Source organism: Lissotriton vulgaris, chromosome 7 (assembly GCF_964263255.1).
Source record: "Lissotriton vulgaris chromosome 7, aLisVul1.2, whole genome shotgun sequence".
NCBI lineage: Eukaryota > Metazoa > Chordata > Amphibia > Caudata > Salamandridae > Lissotriton > Lissotriton vulgaris.
In genome coordinates, this window is record NC_141695.1 from 826513217 (window position 1) to 826528453 (window position 15237).

General features: G+C 45.9%; 1 protein-coding gene across 1 annotated transcript in view; it reads right to left on the minus strand.

The window, feature by feature from the left end:
• Positions 1-10382: 10382 nt before the first annotated feature.
• SYNGR2 (synaptogyrin 2) overlaps positions 10383-15237 on the minus strand; it is a 287764-nt gene continuing 282909 nt past the window's right edge. Inside the window, exon 4 of the mRNA XM_086931086.1 lies at positions 10383-13451. Coding sequence (XP_086787212.1) covers positions 13254-13451 — 198 coding nt within the window. The 3' untranslated portion in view covers positions 10383-13253. The remainder of the gene's footprint in view (positions 13452-15237) is intronic.

Genomic DNA, 15237 nt, shown 5'->3' on the forward strand with positions numbered 1-15237 from the left:
CGCACTTAAACAACGAAAGTAAAAGGCAAGGTCCATGTAGGTGGGACTCGACAAAAATATCTATATCTGGCAGAGCAGTGTACAACATGCAAGTCCCGACCAGAGGATGGTCACAGGATAGTAGGACCACAGGAAGCTATCCAGCAACCCATCCCCAATGCTACCACTACCCATCCCCCAGTATTCCCAACACGGGCCTAAGAAGAAGGGAAAATCAAGAAGAGCATAAATGGTGCCATAGAAAGAAAAAATCAACCAATAAGTAACCCCCCACCCTACACACATGCAGAGGCTATGGCCAACCCCCCCCTAGCAGAGTGTCTGTCGCCCCGTAAACCCGAAATACAGAAGGAAGAGAAAGTAAGAAGAAGAGAAAGTGAAAGTAAAATAAGAATAAGAGCTAATTCCAATGACATAGGGAGTCTGAACAGGAACCCCGTCCCTGAACGTCCCTAAGAAAGAACCGGGAGGAGGGTCAAGCAAACATACGCGCAAGCTCCATCAGTCCAGTAAGCAATCCCCACCCCAATAACAACTTCAATAAAACTGTGGCAAGCAATACAGTGGGGAGGGAATCAATACTTATTCAGCAATACAAGAAGCCGCAACGTTATTACCCAGGCTCCCAGCCCACATCTAACCTCCCACCCGACCACCACGACCCACCAGAGACCATGTCAAATGCAGCGCAGAACAAACAGTTATACCAACCTTGTAGCCTCCCAATACATCAAGAGATCACCCAACCCAAATGCAAGCAGTCAAATAAAGAAAACCGCGGCAGGGACCCCACCATCCCCACCCACCCCAATACCAACTGCAGCACAAACCCCCATCCCCCAGGCAGAAATCAACAGCTGTACCCTCCAATTACAACCCCATGTCGGCCAATACAAGACGCCATCAGAAGTTCCAAAGTGGATCAAGAGTCCCGATGTCCAGCAGCTAGGTAAGCAAAATCAATACAAAAAGATATCACCCCTGGCCTGAGCGTTGCAGTCCATCCGGAGAGGACCTTCTCGGGAACCATGCCGAAGGCGAAACAAAGGGACAAGATGGCCGTCCCCAACAATGAGAAAAACTGACCAGAAGAGGTGCAGGGCCCCGAGCCACGGGGGGACGGCTGACCAAAAGGGAGGGCTTCCCAGCACCCTCGGGAGAGGAGATTACCAACCGAGGAGAGGAGGAAGTTCCTGCAGCAAGGGCAGCAAGGAGGTCCAGCCGTCGGGGTGGCAGCAAACCATGTGGGAGCAATAATGGCGAAGGCTGGGCCTCAGAGTACAGGGTGGGGGAAGACAGTGTATCCATCTTCGCAGCGGCAGACAATTCCGCAACAGTGTCGCCAGATACCATTAGTTTCGAGGCAGGCGCCAGCTGTAACATAGTATCCGGGCCGTTGATTGCGACAGGCAGCCGGTGTCTCGATACGGAAAGCACCTCTTCGAACTTGCGGCTCAACTCCTTAGCGGCTTGTCGACATGTGGAACCCAGATCCACGAGAGCCGCCAGGACCTCCATACGAGTCGGAGCCCGCTGCGGGGCTTCACAGTCCGGCATTTGGGTCGGTGTCCCCGGAGAATAGGAGCGGGGCGGTGCAGGCAGGGCAGGATAGCCGAAGGACAAAGAAGCAAGCACCTATCTTAGTCCGCCATCTTCCCCACAGCCATCCGGTTACAACGGGGGGGGGGGAGAGAGACTATCACAATTCGGGATGTTGCAGGCGAAGGGCGCCGGCAGAGGTGCAGATTGTAAGCCTGAGTAACGAACAGCAAGCAACCCCTCGCCGCTGGTCAGGAGGCGGCCCCCGGCGCAGGCGGCACCGCCAGCCGGAGCCGAGGCAGCCCTCCAGCCGAGCCACTGTCGGAGAACAAAGGGGGTTAGGGGTCCCAACCTGCCAGCGCCCACCGCATCCAAGGTCGGGGAGGATGACCCCACCGTTGCACTCCACCGGCAGTCCAATTGTAAGTGCGGCGCCTCCCGTGTCAGTACTCCCCACGCCGCGTCATCTCGCAGCGGCCATCAGGGCGAGGTCCAGGGGGAGACAATGGTGAACGGCTCAAGCCACCGTATCGTCGTCCACCCGGCCAGTAGAGCCCTCGGGAGAACGCGGTCGTAGTCTGCACGGTAGCGCGGTCGTGGCGCCGCGACTAATGATCAGGATTAATGACAGGATACCGGTAGAAGAGTAGGAGGCTTGCGGAGCTGGGAGCCTACACGACCGTCCTGTCGGCCATCTTGGCTCCTCCCTCCGTGTCCTTTTTTATGGATTGTAGCGCTTCATCAATATGCGCTCCAAATAATGACTCGCCGTCATATGGCATATCCAGGATTCTTGTCTGAACTTCCTGTCGAAACGAAGTTGAGCGTAACCAACCTTGTCGACGCAGGACGGCCGCTCCAGCGAGTTGGCGAAAACCAGTGCAGGCCACATCCACTGCACAATCAATGAGTTCCTCTGCAGTTCTTTCTCCTTCTTGCAGAATTTTCTGTGCTTCTGCCTTGGAAGCATCCGGGAGTAACGCCACATAGGCGGACATATCAGACCAAGCCTGACGGTCATAACGACCTAAGATAGCCATAGCGTTAGCTACTCGAACCGTTGTAGAGGACATAGAGGAAAATTTACGCCCAACAGCATCTAGGCGACGGCCCTCTCGGTCTGGAGGAGCGGTGATTGTAGACGCTGGATTCTTCGAACCTCTTTGAGCTGCCTGCGTGACGACAGAATCGGGCTTAGGTTGACCTGTAAGGCATGCTGGAGATCCCACCGGCGCCTTATATTTCTTTTCCAACCTCGGCAGTTGTGCTGGTAAAGAGTTAGGCGTTTTCATTAATTTGACCCCTTCAGTCCAGATGAAGTCTATAATCGGGACTGTGTGTATCTGTTTTAATGGTTGGTTCTTGAAATCATATAGGAAGCAATCTTCCTCTCTGTGGGCTCGTGGTAATTTGAACCGTTGCGCCGCCCTGTCCATTAATTGGTGGAAGCCTGCAATATCCACTGGAGGAGAATCCCCTGGCGGCACTTGAGAAGGGGATGGTGTCTGAGCACGATAGTCATCCCACTTCGCTAAATGTTCTTCACCATCCTCATCCACATCAGAAACTTCTCCATCCTCACGCTCTGGAGGATTCTCGTCATCATCATCATCTGGATAAATGGTTGTGTGAACACGAACTGATGTACTCCTGTGAACAGTAACAGGCGGCGCCGGTTGTGGAGGAGCCAGTGCCGGCTCCGTTATTGGTTTCAACACCGATGGGACTGCGGTAACCTGTGGAGATGGTGGGAATCGTCGATTGTAATCTTCCAACATACTTTGGAGGTTCGATATCATTGATATAGGCAACATCGCAGCTGGTACTTGAGGATGAGTTGCTTGATGTTGGCCATACTGATCCTCTTCATCGTTACTGAAGTCTTGGCACTTTATGTTCAAGTCCGAAAGACTTTGAGCTTGGTCATCAGACTCTTGATCTGAGTCAGTAGCAAACAAAGGAGATGGAGGATTAATCATTTCTCCTTCTGTAAAAGTCCCGAACTGGACAGATTTGCTGGACTGTAGAGGCAATAAAGGCATTGAAGCAAATGAAGAGGCTGGCGTGGAAACTGTGTCCTGCGTACGCGTCGACGGCATGACATCAGTCGTCTTCTGCGAGGGAACTGTCTTGGATGCCGTCGCCGACGAGGAGACCGTCGACGGAGTAATCTTCATGGGCATCGTCGTCGTCGTCGACGGAACCTTCACTTTCAAGGTCTTTGTCGACGGAGCAGTCGTCGACGGAGCGGTCGTCGACGGAGCGGTCGTCGACGGGGCAGATGGAACAGGTCCTCTCGTCGACGGGACAGACGTCGACGGTACGCTCGTCGTCGAGGGCGTAGACGAACCCAGAGTCTTCGATCCTTTCGTCGACGACGACCGGGTCGTCGACGAGTGAACTCTCTTCGTCGAGGAAGATGAAATTTGAATTAAAGAAGAAACAGTCTTAGAACTGAGAACCACTCTCATCGACGACGAAGACGTCGACGCCGAAGCCGACGACGATCCAGAGGCCAGCGTCGTCGTGACTGTCGTCGTAGATTTTGATCCAGAGACAGCCATTCTCGTCGACTGAGCTGAAACTACCGTCGTCGACGAAAAATCCGTTTTCTTCACAGAAAAACTGGAATTTGAAGCAGAAAGAGCCTGAGAGCTATGTCTCGTGGGCCCAGACGTGGTAGGTAATGGTGAAGACACCGCAGGGGTCAAAGCGAGGGATAGTTTCCTCTTTTTAAGAAATGGGGAAGGCACCTCCTGCACACTACCACGCTTAGAAGCTGCTTTAGAACGGCCTGACACAAGACTTTCAGCATCAGAAAGTATATTGTCTTTGTCTTTCAGTCTTTGGAGCCAAACTAGTAAGCGGCCTTCTCTGTCCTTAAGAGTTTTCTCTGAGAATTTTCTACAGAGCTTACAGGTGCCCACTTCATGGTCCGGGTAAAGGCAGTAAATACACTTACTGTGTGGGTCGTCATGAAATAATCTCAGCTTTCCACAGGAGGAACAAGCTCTGAAGAGAGACTTCTTACTTGAAGACATTGTGGAGAAACTGGAAACACTTGAAGAGAAGAAAACTGAGCAGAGCTCAGGGAGACTCCCTTACACACGACGTGCGGTAGAAAATCTGAGGGCTTGAGCTCTGAGAAGGTTCTAGAGGGCTGCTGGCGCCTGATTGGCTGCAGTTTGGACTAACATAATGACAAGGATAGGCTGCATTGCAACTGTTATATTCCCATGCATTCCTAAGGAGAACTTTTTGGTTAGGTACCCTATGCTTCTTGTATGCATTTTTTGGGTTTTTCCTTACTATGTTTATATATATTTATTATATATTATTATATATTTAGTATTTATTGCTATTTTATTTACCGTGGGACTCCCACTCCGACGACGGGGAATATTCAAGCATGTGAATCTATGAAAGACACCCCAATACTGGAGAAACATGCGCTTTTCCATTTGCAGCTCCTTCAGATAAAGATTATGTTCCTTTCTTGGTGGACAAAAGGGGGGTCCTGAATGAACTCCAATGTATGGCATGATTGGACAATTTGTATCACCTATTTGCCGGACGTTATGTACTTCCATGCAGGAGCAAAAAGGGAAATTCTCCCACCCACTTCTAAGGACCAAATTAAAAGAGGGTATTAGCTGGGTGTCAAGCTCTTTTCGGATTGTCAATGGTTCGTGCTTGTGAAGACCTTCTCTTCCTGATTAAAGACCTCCTGTAGGCCTTCTTTAGTTTAAATTGAAAGTATCCTTGATCCGATCCAGACTCTGGATAATAAGGACATCCATACAAATTGAATCCTACTCTGAAATTGTAATCTTTCTGAGCCACGAAAACTAGATGTCCCAAATCTGCAATACTGAAATATCCCCAACGCTTTTGCTGTGTCAGTGTTGGTTTTAAGGCTTTGCAAAGCTTCATCAACATGTTTACCAAAAAGAATTAGCCCATCTCAGATTTTAGATGGGGCATCAGTATGGAAGGCTGTGGGCTTTAACCAGCCTCGATGTGTACAATATCTCCTGCCAACTAGCGAATACCTGTATTCGAGGTATCCATTGCTGCGTCAATAAGAAAAGTTACATCTCCCTTTTTTAGGGTGGCTCTTGCTGGTTCCATCTCCTCCTCAGGAATAGGGTCCAGTAATGGAGCAATGTCATGCCACATTTAGCGATCATAAGGACCTGGAATCGCCACAGCATTGGCCTTCTTAATTGAGGTGGCAGCCATAAAGGAAATTCTTTGGCCCAGATTGTCAATACATTTGCTATCCTTGTCTGAACGACTAGATGATGGTGTTAGGTGGGGGTTTTTTGTTCTTTTCTGAGCTGCTGAAGCAATTACTGAATCCAGTCTAGTATGACCAGTGAGGCAAGCCTGGGCTGAATCCGGAACCTTACATTTATGCAGATGAGGAATCACAGCTGGTACAGTAGACAGTCTTCATTAATTTCAAACCTTCTGACCAGACATACTCAAGAACGGGAATGGACTAAACACATTTCCAAAGTTGCTCGGTAAAGTCTAAGAGATAGCATGGTTTGATCTACAGAGGTCATTGGTAGTTTCAATTTATTGGCAGCTCTTTCAATCAATGAAAGACATTTGGAGCCATCATTTGTTGAATACAGTGGAATCGGTCCTTCATCTCCACTTTCGCCCATTATCATCTTTCCCATCACCACCTGGTGGCTGCTCTACTTCCATAATAGAGGATGCTGAACCATTAGAATAAGCCTCATCCATATCTTCTCCATGGACTGATCCCGTTGGAGGTGGTAGCGGTGATGGCTGCCTAGGGGGTGAAACCAGAAATTGAGACGGCTGAGGAGGTGGGAAGATGGGTGTAGCAGGAAACACCAAGTTAGGATTATTAGTTGGTTGTTGCGCTAATCACTCATTAAAAGTATTCATCGTCTGTTGCATGGTTGATCAGACCATTGGCTTTAGGACCACATCTGGTTCTCTATAATATGTAAGTGGCTTCTCCCTGATACCAAATGGAGTACGCTCAGACTTATAATCCTGCAGATAAACATATTTGCTGTGGGACTACTCATCATCCATTGCTTACTCTCCAAAATCAGGGACATAGCTCCCATCCAATTTAAGCGGTCAGTGAGGCATAATCACTAGGCCCCTCTTGATCTGACTGCAATAACTGCACTGGAGGAAATTATGTCAACCTTAAAGGTGAAAAAACATTTACTCCTATGTCTTATGGTCTGAGGGGTTCTCAGCTGTGATGCGGATCACGGTACGGTTGGGGACAGTATCCATGTTGACTGTCATCCTCATCGTTGACTGAATGCTCGTCGTCAGGTATATTTTTGTCGGCAAGTTGAAGTTGTCAACGATTCCCTCATCAACAAGGTTTCATTTGAAGATGATTATTACAGGTGAATCTCTGTACCGCTTACATGCATACTAATCTGTTTTTCTCAGTCTTGAAGTCTTAGTTGAGAAAGATTTACAAATCTTGCACTATGCAGACTTATGTTTAGGATAAAGACAATAACTACAGAGTGTGGGTCATCAGTGTAAATAATTTTCCTATCAAGATGAGCAGGTTTTAAAAAACAGATTGCTTCTCTGTCAGCCATGCTGACAGTTAATTGTCAGACCAAATAATCTTCCTGGTCCAGAAATTGTCACAATCAAGACCTCACAGTACAGTAATGCTGAAGACAGGGCTTGTCCAAATCCAGGGCAGACCAAACGGAGACAATTTGTCGTTCACTGAAAGGTTCGAGCACAACTCTGGCAAATGACTCACACACAACGTGATGTAGAAATCTGAGCTATGGTGGCGTCTAGGGAGAGTAGGTAGCGTAAGCTTCCACCTTGTTGGCTGAAGTTTGGTTTCTTTCAATTGAGGTGTATGTGTTACTAAACATACTATGTTGTTTCAGGCACATTGACATTTTCCACTGTGTATTGAATATTTTACACTAAATACTATTTTAGTGCACCCAGGATTCCCAGCCTGACAACAGGGATTGTATATGAATGATCTTATGTTGGAGAATCAGACAATATAAATCGGATCCTCAACTGGTATCGGTGCCATCAATATCACTGCTGGAGAGGGCAATCATGGTGGTTAAAATGGCACAAAGAACTGGGCCAATGACCTTGTCAGGTCCAAATTCGATTGACTTGGAATGAGCTCCGACCTCAACCTCGGAGCAAGGTCAAGAGGCACAGCTGGCTTCGAGGACTGATCCGCCAATGTTAGCTTATTTTGAGTTCCCCTCCGATCCATTGGGCCTGAACGCACACCAGAGGGTCCTGGGCAACAATTTTCTCCACAGCTCACTATAGCTGTTGAAGTTGAGCTAGCATTGCCACCTGGTTGGGATGAATCCAGAACGGGGCTGGCATCAGAGCCAGTCCTGCAGGAGAGGAACAGCTCTGTGGCCAGCACATCTTAGCACTAGAGGCAGGGAATTCCTCTGGTAGGAGCACCCAAGCAATTTCCTGCCTCTAGTGATAAAAACACTACACCACTTGTGTGTTGGTCTAGTGCCTGTGATACAAAACGCCCTAAAACACAATGTGGATAATCGGCAATAGGGGTTACGCTAGAGTTTGGGCACTACAGCAGCCTCCCAGGAAAACCTACCAAACCCAGGCATTTCTGAAAACTAGTCATCCAGGGGAGTGTATGGTGGTGTGCCTCGTCTGATCTCATGTTTTCTTACCCACTATGCCCTGCAAATCTCAAACCTTTGACTAAAATCTCACATATCCTTGCATTTCTCAGATGTGAACTTACAGAAATCACAGGCATGCTTCAAACCAAGGTTAATGAGAGCCCCCTAATTGACTGATTTAATGCATGCCTGTCACAGGCACCAGGGCTAGCCGCTCAAGTGCGGTAGCATTTTTATCAGGACAACTGGGAGGGAGGCTAGATGGTAGCATATTTGTGGATCTCTGAGGTTCCCAGAGGTGTACGTCACAGAAATAGAAGGAAAATTTGGGTCTTTAGCACCAGTTTGAGGAATAATGGGTAAGAAAATCTGGTGTGGGACAGACAAGTCACCCCACCCTGGACTCCTATGGGTGTCTAGTTTTAAGAAATGTGTGGGTTTGGTAGGTTTTACTAGGTGCCACTTGAACTAGGGTCTAAATTCCACATCTACCAAAATTGCACAAAAAAAGGTCTGTTTTGAGTCGAATAATGTGATCTGTCCATGTTGCGTTTTGGGCCCATTCCTGTAGCGGGCGCTGGGTACACCCACACAAGTGAGGTAACACTTTTATTGGGATATGTGCGGGATGCTGGTTAGTAGGATATATGCGGCTCCCCACAGATTCCAGAACACTCCCTCGCAGAAATGTGAAGAAAATGTGTGTTCTTCCCCAAAGTTTGAGGTTTGCTAGGATTTATGGGTGAGAAAACCTCATGAGAACCATACAAGTTGCACCACCCTGGTACACCCCACACCCCAATCCCAGGGTGTTTAATTTTCAGAAGCGTCTAGGCATGGTAGGTTTCCCTGGGTGGCAGCTGATCCCGGGTAAAAAAACTGCAGCAACGCACATAGGAAGAAAAAAGTGCGGCTTCTGCTAGGTGAAATAAATTGCACACCCTGAACTCACTCAAAGGATGGAGGTCGCATACGTGATAGTGAAAGAAAAGGAGGTTCTATAAAATAAAATATTTGCTTAGGATCCCAAAATTTGGTAAAGCGAGGAAGCCAGGATCGGTACCAGGTTTTCTGTTGTCACATTGTGCATTTTATCCACAAGTCGCCTACTTTTTTCTGCTGTTTTTAATTCTTGGTGCATGATGGCAGAGCGTGGATGACAAGCAGAAGGCACCCTATAGCTGGGCTCGAGAAACTAAAAGCCAGAGCCAGGCATGTGGTTCAAGTCCATAGTGGCCCACCTCTAATAGCATTCTTTTTCAGTTGGATATTCTTTTGCATTAGTAGATGATATTTGCCCCCAATGCACAGTTTTGATGTTAAAATGTATCTGGCACCTGGAAAGAACCAAACTCCTTTCAACCAGTGCTTTAAGTGGAAAATTAAAAGTGCCGGTACTCAGTAATTTAGAGTGACCGAACGTCCTGGATTTGCCAGGACAGTCCCGATTTTCGGGAAATGTCCTGGTGTACGACACTTATTGTAAAAATTATAAAATGTCCTGGTTTTGAGAGAGGGTCGGGTAAGCACGAGAGAGAACAGTTTGAAAGATTCTCTTAATGTGCTGCCTGACTTAATTCAGGCAACAAAGCAGGGTTTAATGAAGGGTGAATCAACCCACTGCAAAGCACATTACCGGAGGCCAGAATCACAACGCTCCCCTTGCAACACACCCCAGTTTGGCACTTTCATCGCTGCACAACATATTGACAGAGCAGGGTCTGTCTAGAGACCCTGCCCTGTTAATCACTGCGTGGTGACGAGCGCCCACTCAAACCCCTGCAGTTTGGAAACAATGAAATGGGCGCTTCTAATCTTCAGCAGAAACTCTGCGAAAGGGCGGCTACTTCACGGCTCATTTACTTGCAAGCTGCTCGGAAGCCCTGCCCTGGAGGAGATGACTAGCCTGAGCCTGCCGTTGATGAGGGTACTAGTACTCTCCCTGTGCTACAGAGAAGTGCCAGTACTAAGGACCCAAAATTTCGGAAGTGCCATTACTCCGTACCGGTGAGTACCGGCCCATTTAAAGCACTGCTTTCAACATGAAGCTTAAGACATATAGGAGGATTGGCAATCAAACTATATTCTCCAGGAGCTAAAAAGCAAGACAGTACAACCCGTCCATCAATCTCAGATTTTGATACATTAAAGCACAAACTCGCTCAAGACAAGGACCAGGGTGAAAATCAATTTTATTAAATCATACAGTGCATCAAAAGCAAGATAAGTTAATTGGCACAAAGTATCAAACTGAAGCTGAGGAGTACTTCCTCCTCTGTTTAAAGGCACTTTAAGACCCCACCCAAAATAAAAGGCGTGTACAACTTCATGCAAAAAACTGTTCTAATTCAAAGTTGGTGAGACACTTCTTAAGAAAAGGCAAAAGGTGCAGTATCAGCTAAAATCTATCAAGGACACTTTGGAGGATTTAAGAGATATTGGCACTTTGGTGTTAGGGGGAAAGCCACACACAAGAGAGAATAGCCCCATCCTCATTGCAAACTCATTAATATACACATTTTCAGCTGCATGAATCTTCCAGCTTGTGGATGGACTTTGTGCACCTCTAGATATTTTGAACGGTCACATAGATGTTTTTACAGCACTGCTTTATATCGCCTATTTACCCGCTCAGACAAAACTAAAATACATTTCCCGTGTCTCTCAGCAGATCCGAGGGTCAAACATATAAATAAAAGGCAGTAGGTACAGCATCAACTATCTTCGTCATCCAATCAATGACAGAAACCTACACAAGAACGTGCCACTAACACTGGGCTCATTCATGCCATGCTCCCAGAGGACGTAGCCGGACTTAAAAACAACTTGGAATCTCATTAAGAATCTTGCTACTCATGAGCGCAAGTGCTTTACCAGTGAATGACATCTCAGGTGGACGTTAAAGGGCACTTTGGAGGAGATAAAAGATAGTGGCACTTTGGTGTTAGGAGAAAATCACCGAAGACAATGGGAAAGCTCCATCCTCCGTGTTATCAGTCGTTAATGTACCAATTTTCAGCTGCATGAATCTTCCAGCCTTTGGACAGCGTTTGTGCTTTTGTAGATATTTTGAAGTCACACAGGCGTTTGCAGCATTGTTTTCTATTGCCTATTTACAGTCTCACACAGCACAAAAGTACATTTTCTTTGCCTCTCAGAATAACGGAGTCAAACTGATAAAGAAAATGCACTGGCACAGCATCAGCGATTATGTTCTTCCCATCAGTGGCAGAAACCTGGACGAACGTGCTACTATCATGGTGCACCCCACGAGCACGTAGGCGGACTTCAACTCAATTGATTGGACTCTAATTGAGAAGCTTGCTAATCATGAGAGCACGTGTTTTACCAGCACATTCCAGGTGGCTGTAGCACAATATTTATCAGGAAGCTCCCAAACACCACTGGTGCGGGTTTAACACTGCAAGCAAATGGCTTCAGTGAAACGCCGGTTGTACATACCTTTGCAAGGCACGAGTTTGCTTTTTTCAGGCCAAGGCCTGGCCACTGTTAATGTTAAGCTGGCATATATGCACAGCGGTGCAATCTTCAGTCTAGGAAGGATGAGAATGGCACCTTCAGATCCATAATTTTAATCTAAGTCACCCTGGTTCCAGGTTGGCCGGAGAGCTTTATATGCCAAGAACAAATTGATCTGTGTGCAAATGAGAGAACTCCTTATTGATTTAAGTTGCGATTCTAAACTTACTAGACAATTTCATTAAGGACAAGTGGTAGAATACAGTTAGTGCAAATTAAGAACAACTATGCCAGCTCCGTTAGGGGCCTGTCACTGTGTGCTCTGCACTGATTACTCAGGCCACAAAAATTGGAATATTTAAGGACTTCAACCTCTATCAACCATCAGTCTGCCATGTTTTAAAGCTCAGATGTACTGCAGGTACCACTTTTAAGATGACACAAAGCACAATTTATACATGAGAAGCTGTACTTCTTGCACGGCAACAGGAAGAGTGGCTAAAACATGACAAACAACCATCACAATGTAGTATTTTTAAACTCATCCATTGCCAATTGTGACTCCTATCAATGTCTAAGCAAGTGCCGTCAGATGGTTACAGTATCAACATAAAATATTCTCGAATAAAATAATTATTAAATGAGAAACAAAACATATAATTTCTTGAATCATGTAAACTCCTGCAATACTCTCATCCCCACACCCAGATTAAGTACCCATGGTACGCTATGAAACATACAAACATTTACATTAAAAAGTGGCTTTTTCACATCGGACATTCCCCCTTTTTACTATTCTACCACTACTACCAGGGTTCTATGCATATGCTAAATCCCAGAAAACAAATAAAAAGATATACAGAAGAAATTAGGCATAATGACCAGTGTTATGTGCAGGACAATGAACCCTAAAAGCAAATTAATGCCCTTGTATATTCCACATATCAAAATATGAAATAGGGAAATTACTAGGAATAATAAAGGTTCAATTATGTTAAATATTATGGTATGTTTTACTTGTGCAGGGAGGAAACCTGCTGCTGAGGACATGCATAGTAACCTTAACTCCCTTAGTGAAAGGAGATTACAAGGTAGTAACTTGGAGTAAAAAAACAAACCGTCTGATCTTGTCAAAGAGCTTTGGAGTGGATAAAAGAGTGATGCTCCACATTAACAAACTGTTGTCTGGGAAAGAAAAATATGTTGTTTAGGGGTGAGAGCAGGTAACAAGATAGCTGTTATAATAAACATGTTATGTGTGAGACACTACAAGGTAAAAACTAATGGAGGACAGTAATAATAGTTCCTACCTCAAACACCCTCAGCATCCAGCCCAACACTGACAGAGGATTAGAATTATTTCCAAAAACCTTCATACAAAGTGAATAGTAAAAAATAATATGGACAGCAAGATGCTCCCATTCACTTTGATCAGCAAATTAAGCACCAGACATGCTAAATGTAAGAGTGGGCATGTGCAACTTTGCCAGCTTGACCCTGATCGGTTTCCTGGCCATCCCACATAAAGGCCTGCAAGCAACTCGTGCTCCAGTTTTTGGCAGATTGCTAATATGCTGGTGGCTGGTACCCGCCTGCAGGGTCTGGGTTGTTGCTGAAAGGGGGTTGCTGGTAGCTAGCACCCCCAACATTGGGGTAACTGGAGTAAGGGGGAATTGTTGAGTCCTGTGTGGGGTCAGCATAACTTTGGGTGAAGTCATCCACTCCCATTTTGTATCTCTTGTAGGCAAAGATTGAAAGCATGATCTAGGAGGGAAAACACAAGATGACAGTTAAAATTGGCACCATGCCCACCATCAGCTGTGTTCTTAAAGGCACAGTTCCTCCCACAACTATGCATATTACAGAGACTCATCCATCTCGCACACCACTGTCCCCTAAATCAGAAGGCAACATAAGGCAAACAATACTTGCCTGGTAACAGATGTTCTGAAGCTTGTAATTACTGATTCACATGCTGAACATATCCCTGCCATTTAGCGGCTGGACGGAGAATATCACTTTGCTTTTATCAAGTAGACATTGTTCGTTATAGAGTGACTCACGAGGACACAGACTCTAATGCCACCATGCTAGTACGCTTAACATTTCTTTTTTAATTGTATGATGCAAGGTGTATTGTAATATAAACAACCATTAGAAATCCTGGGGTCTATAGATGTGTGAAACCATTACTAGCAGTTTAAACAAATAAACCAAAACCCACGTGAAACGAAACACATAAGCCCAACACAACTAACCGTGGGCATATCCCTTTACAAGACTAATTCCCTCACTCACCAAAGGTGACATGCTTCATCATTTGGGATTCTCCTCCCAGAGGAAAAACCTAGTTCCTCTGGGGGCTACAACCCCCTCTCTAAGAGGGAAGAGCTCAGGGACATTTTAAGTTCACTATTGGATATACTAAATCCACAAATGAAGAGCTGAGGGCGCAGCGCACATTTTTTTTTAAAAACTGTGAGGAAAGTGAACTTAAAACTAGCTCAAGAACATCAAAAAACCTTTATTATGAGAGGTACTTCGCCAGGATTAAAAACGCAGTGCACCAATGGTCTATATTTAAAACCGCAGTGGTGGACAAGAAACTACTTGGTCAACATGATTCAGCCGTTGTGCCTACAAGTAGGCTAGGCTTTCATCAGGATCTATGATGCTGCTGCAAAAACTGTGCACGTGATAGAACACAAAAGGATACAAGGACACAAATCTTCTTGATGTGCCTGTAACAAAAGAATTACCTACAAACAAAAAACAACAAAGATGTAATGTTTGTAGGTGTATCAACCACATTTGCTGCATTTCTCATGGAGAAAACCATCTAAAAGCAAGAATGAACTTACCCGTAATCCCTGGGTAAGTCACCACACCTCTACCTGGCAACCGCTCAGGAAAGGGGCACCGCTCTAGAAAAAACGGTAGCAACTAATAGTTAGTAATAACATACTTCGGGAGCTAGGAGTGTCATAGAACTGTGACTACCCCACTAAGTCAAAGTGTAAGGAGCCAAACTTACAGATGGAAACTTATATATGAAGGGTAAAGATATAAGAGACTGTTTACACCAAAATATTAGTTGGCTTCGATAGTCTGAACTTCATCAATATGGTCTATTTGTAAAAGTCTGCATACCAAGCTCATATAAAGTCAAAAAGTCATCAGGAAGACTTTTAACTCAAATAACCAGCCGGCAAGAATACAGACAAGTTTTACCATAAAAAAGTAGAAAATGTCTACCACCCCCTAAAGAAAGGGTTCCTGAAAGTGTGTAAACATCAGGGTGAGGCTGGACTATGATTATAACAAGGTTGCTGCAAAGTCACGAGTGCAGGCGACTTAAATACAACGATAGACGGTTTTACAAACAAGAAACACAGAGTCCCTGCGGGGGGGGGCTTACCTGTCCGTCGGTACGCTGCAATGTGTGGAGCCTGAAGCAGGAGGTACGGGGACATTTTCAAGCCTTCTTTTGAGATAATCCTTCCGTAATGTTAGCCAATCAAAGCATGCATCGGGGCTCACATGTGATGGA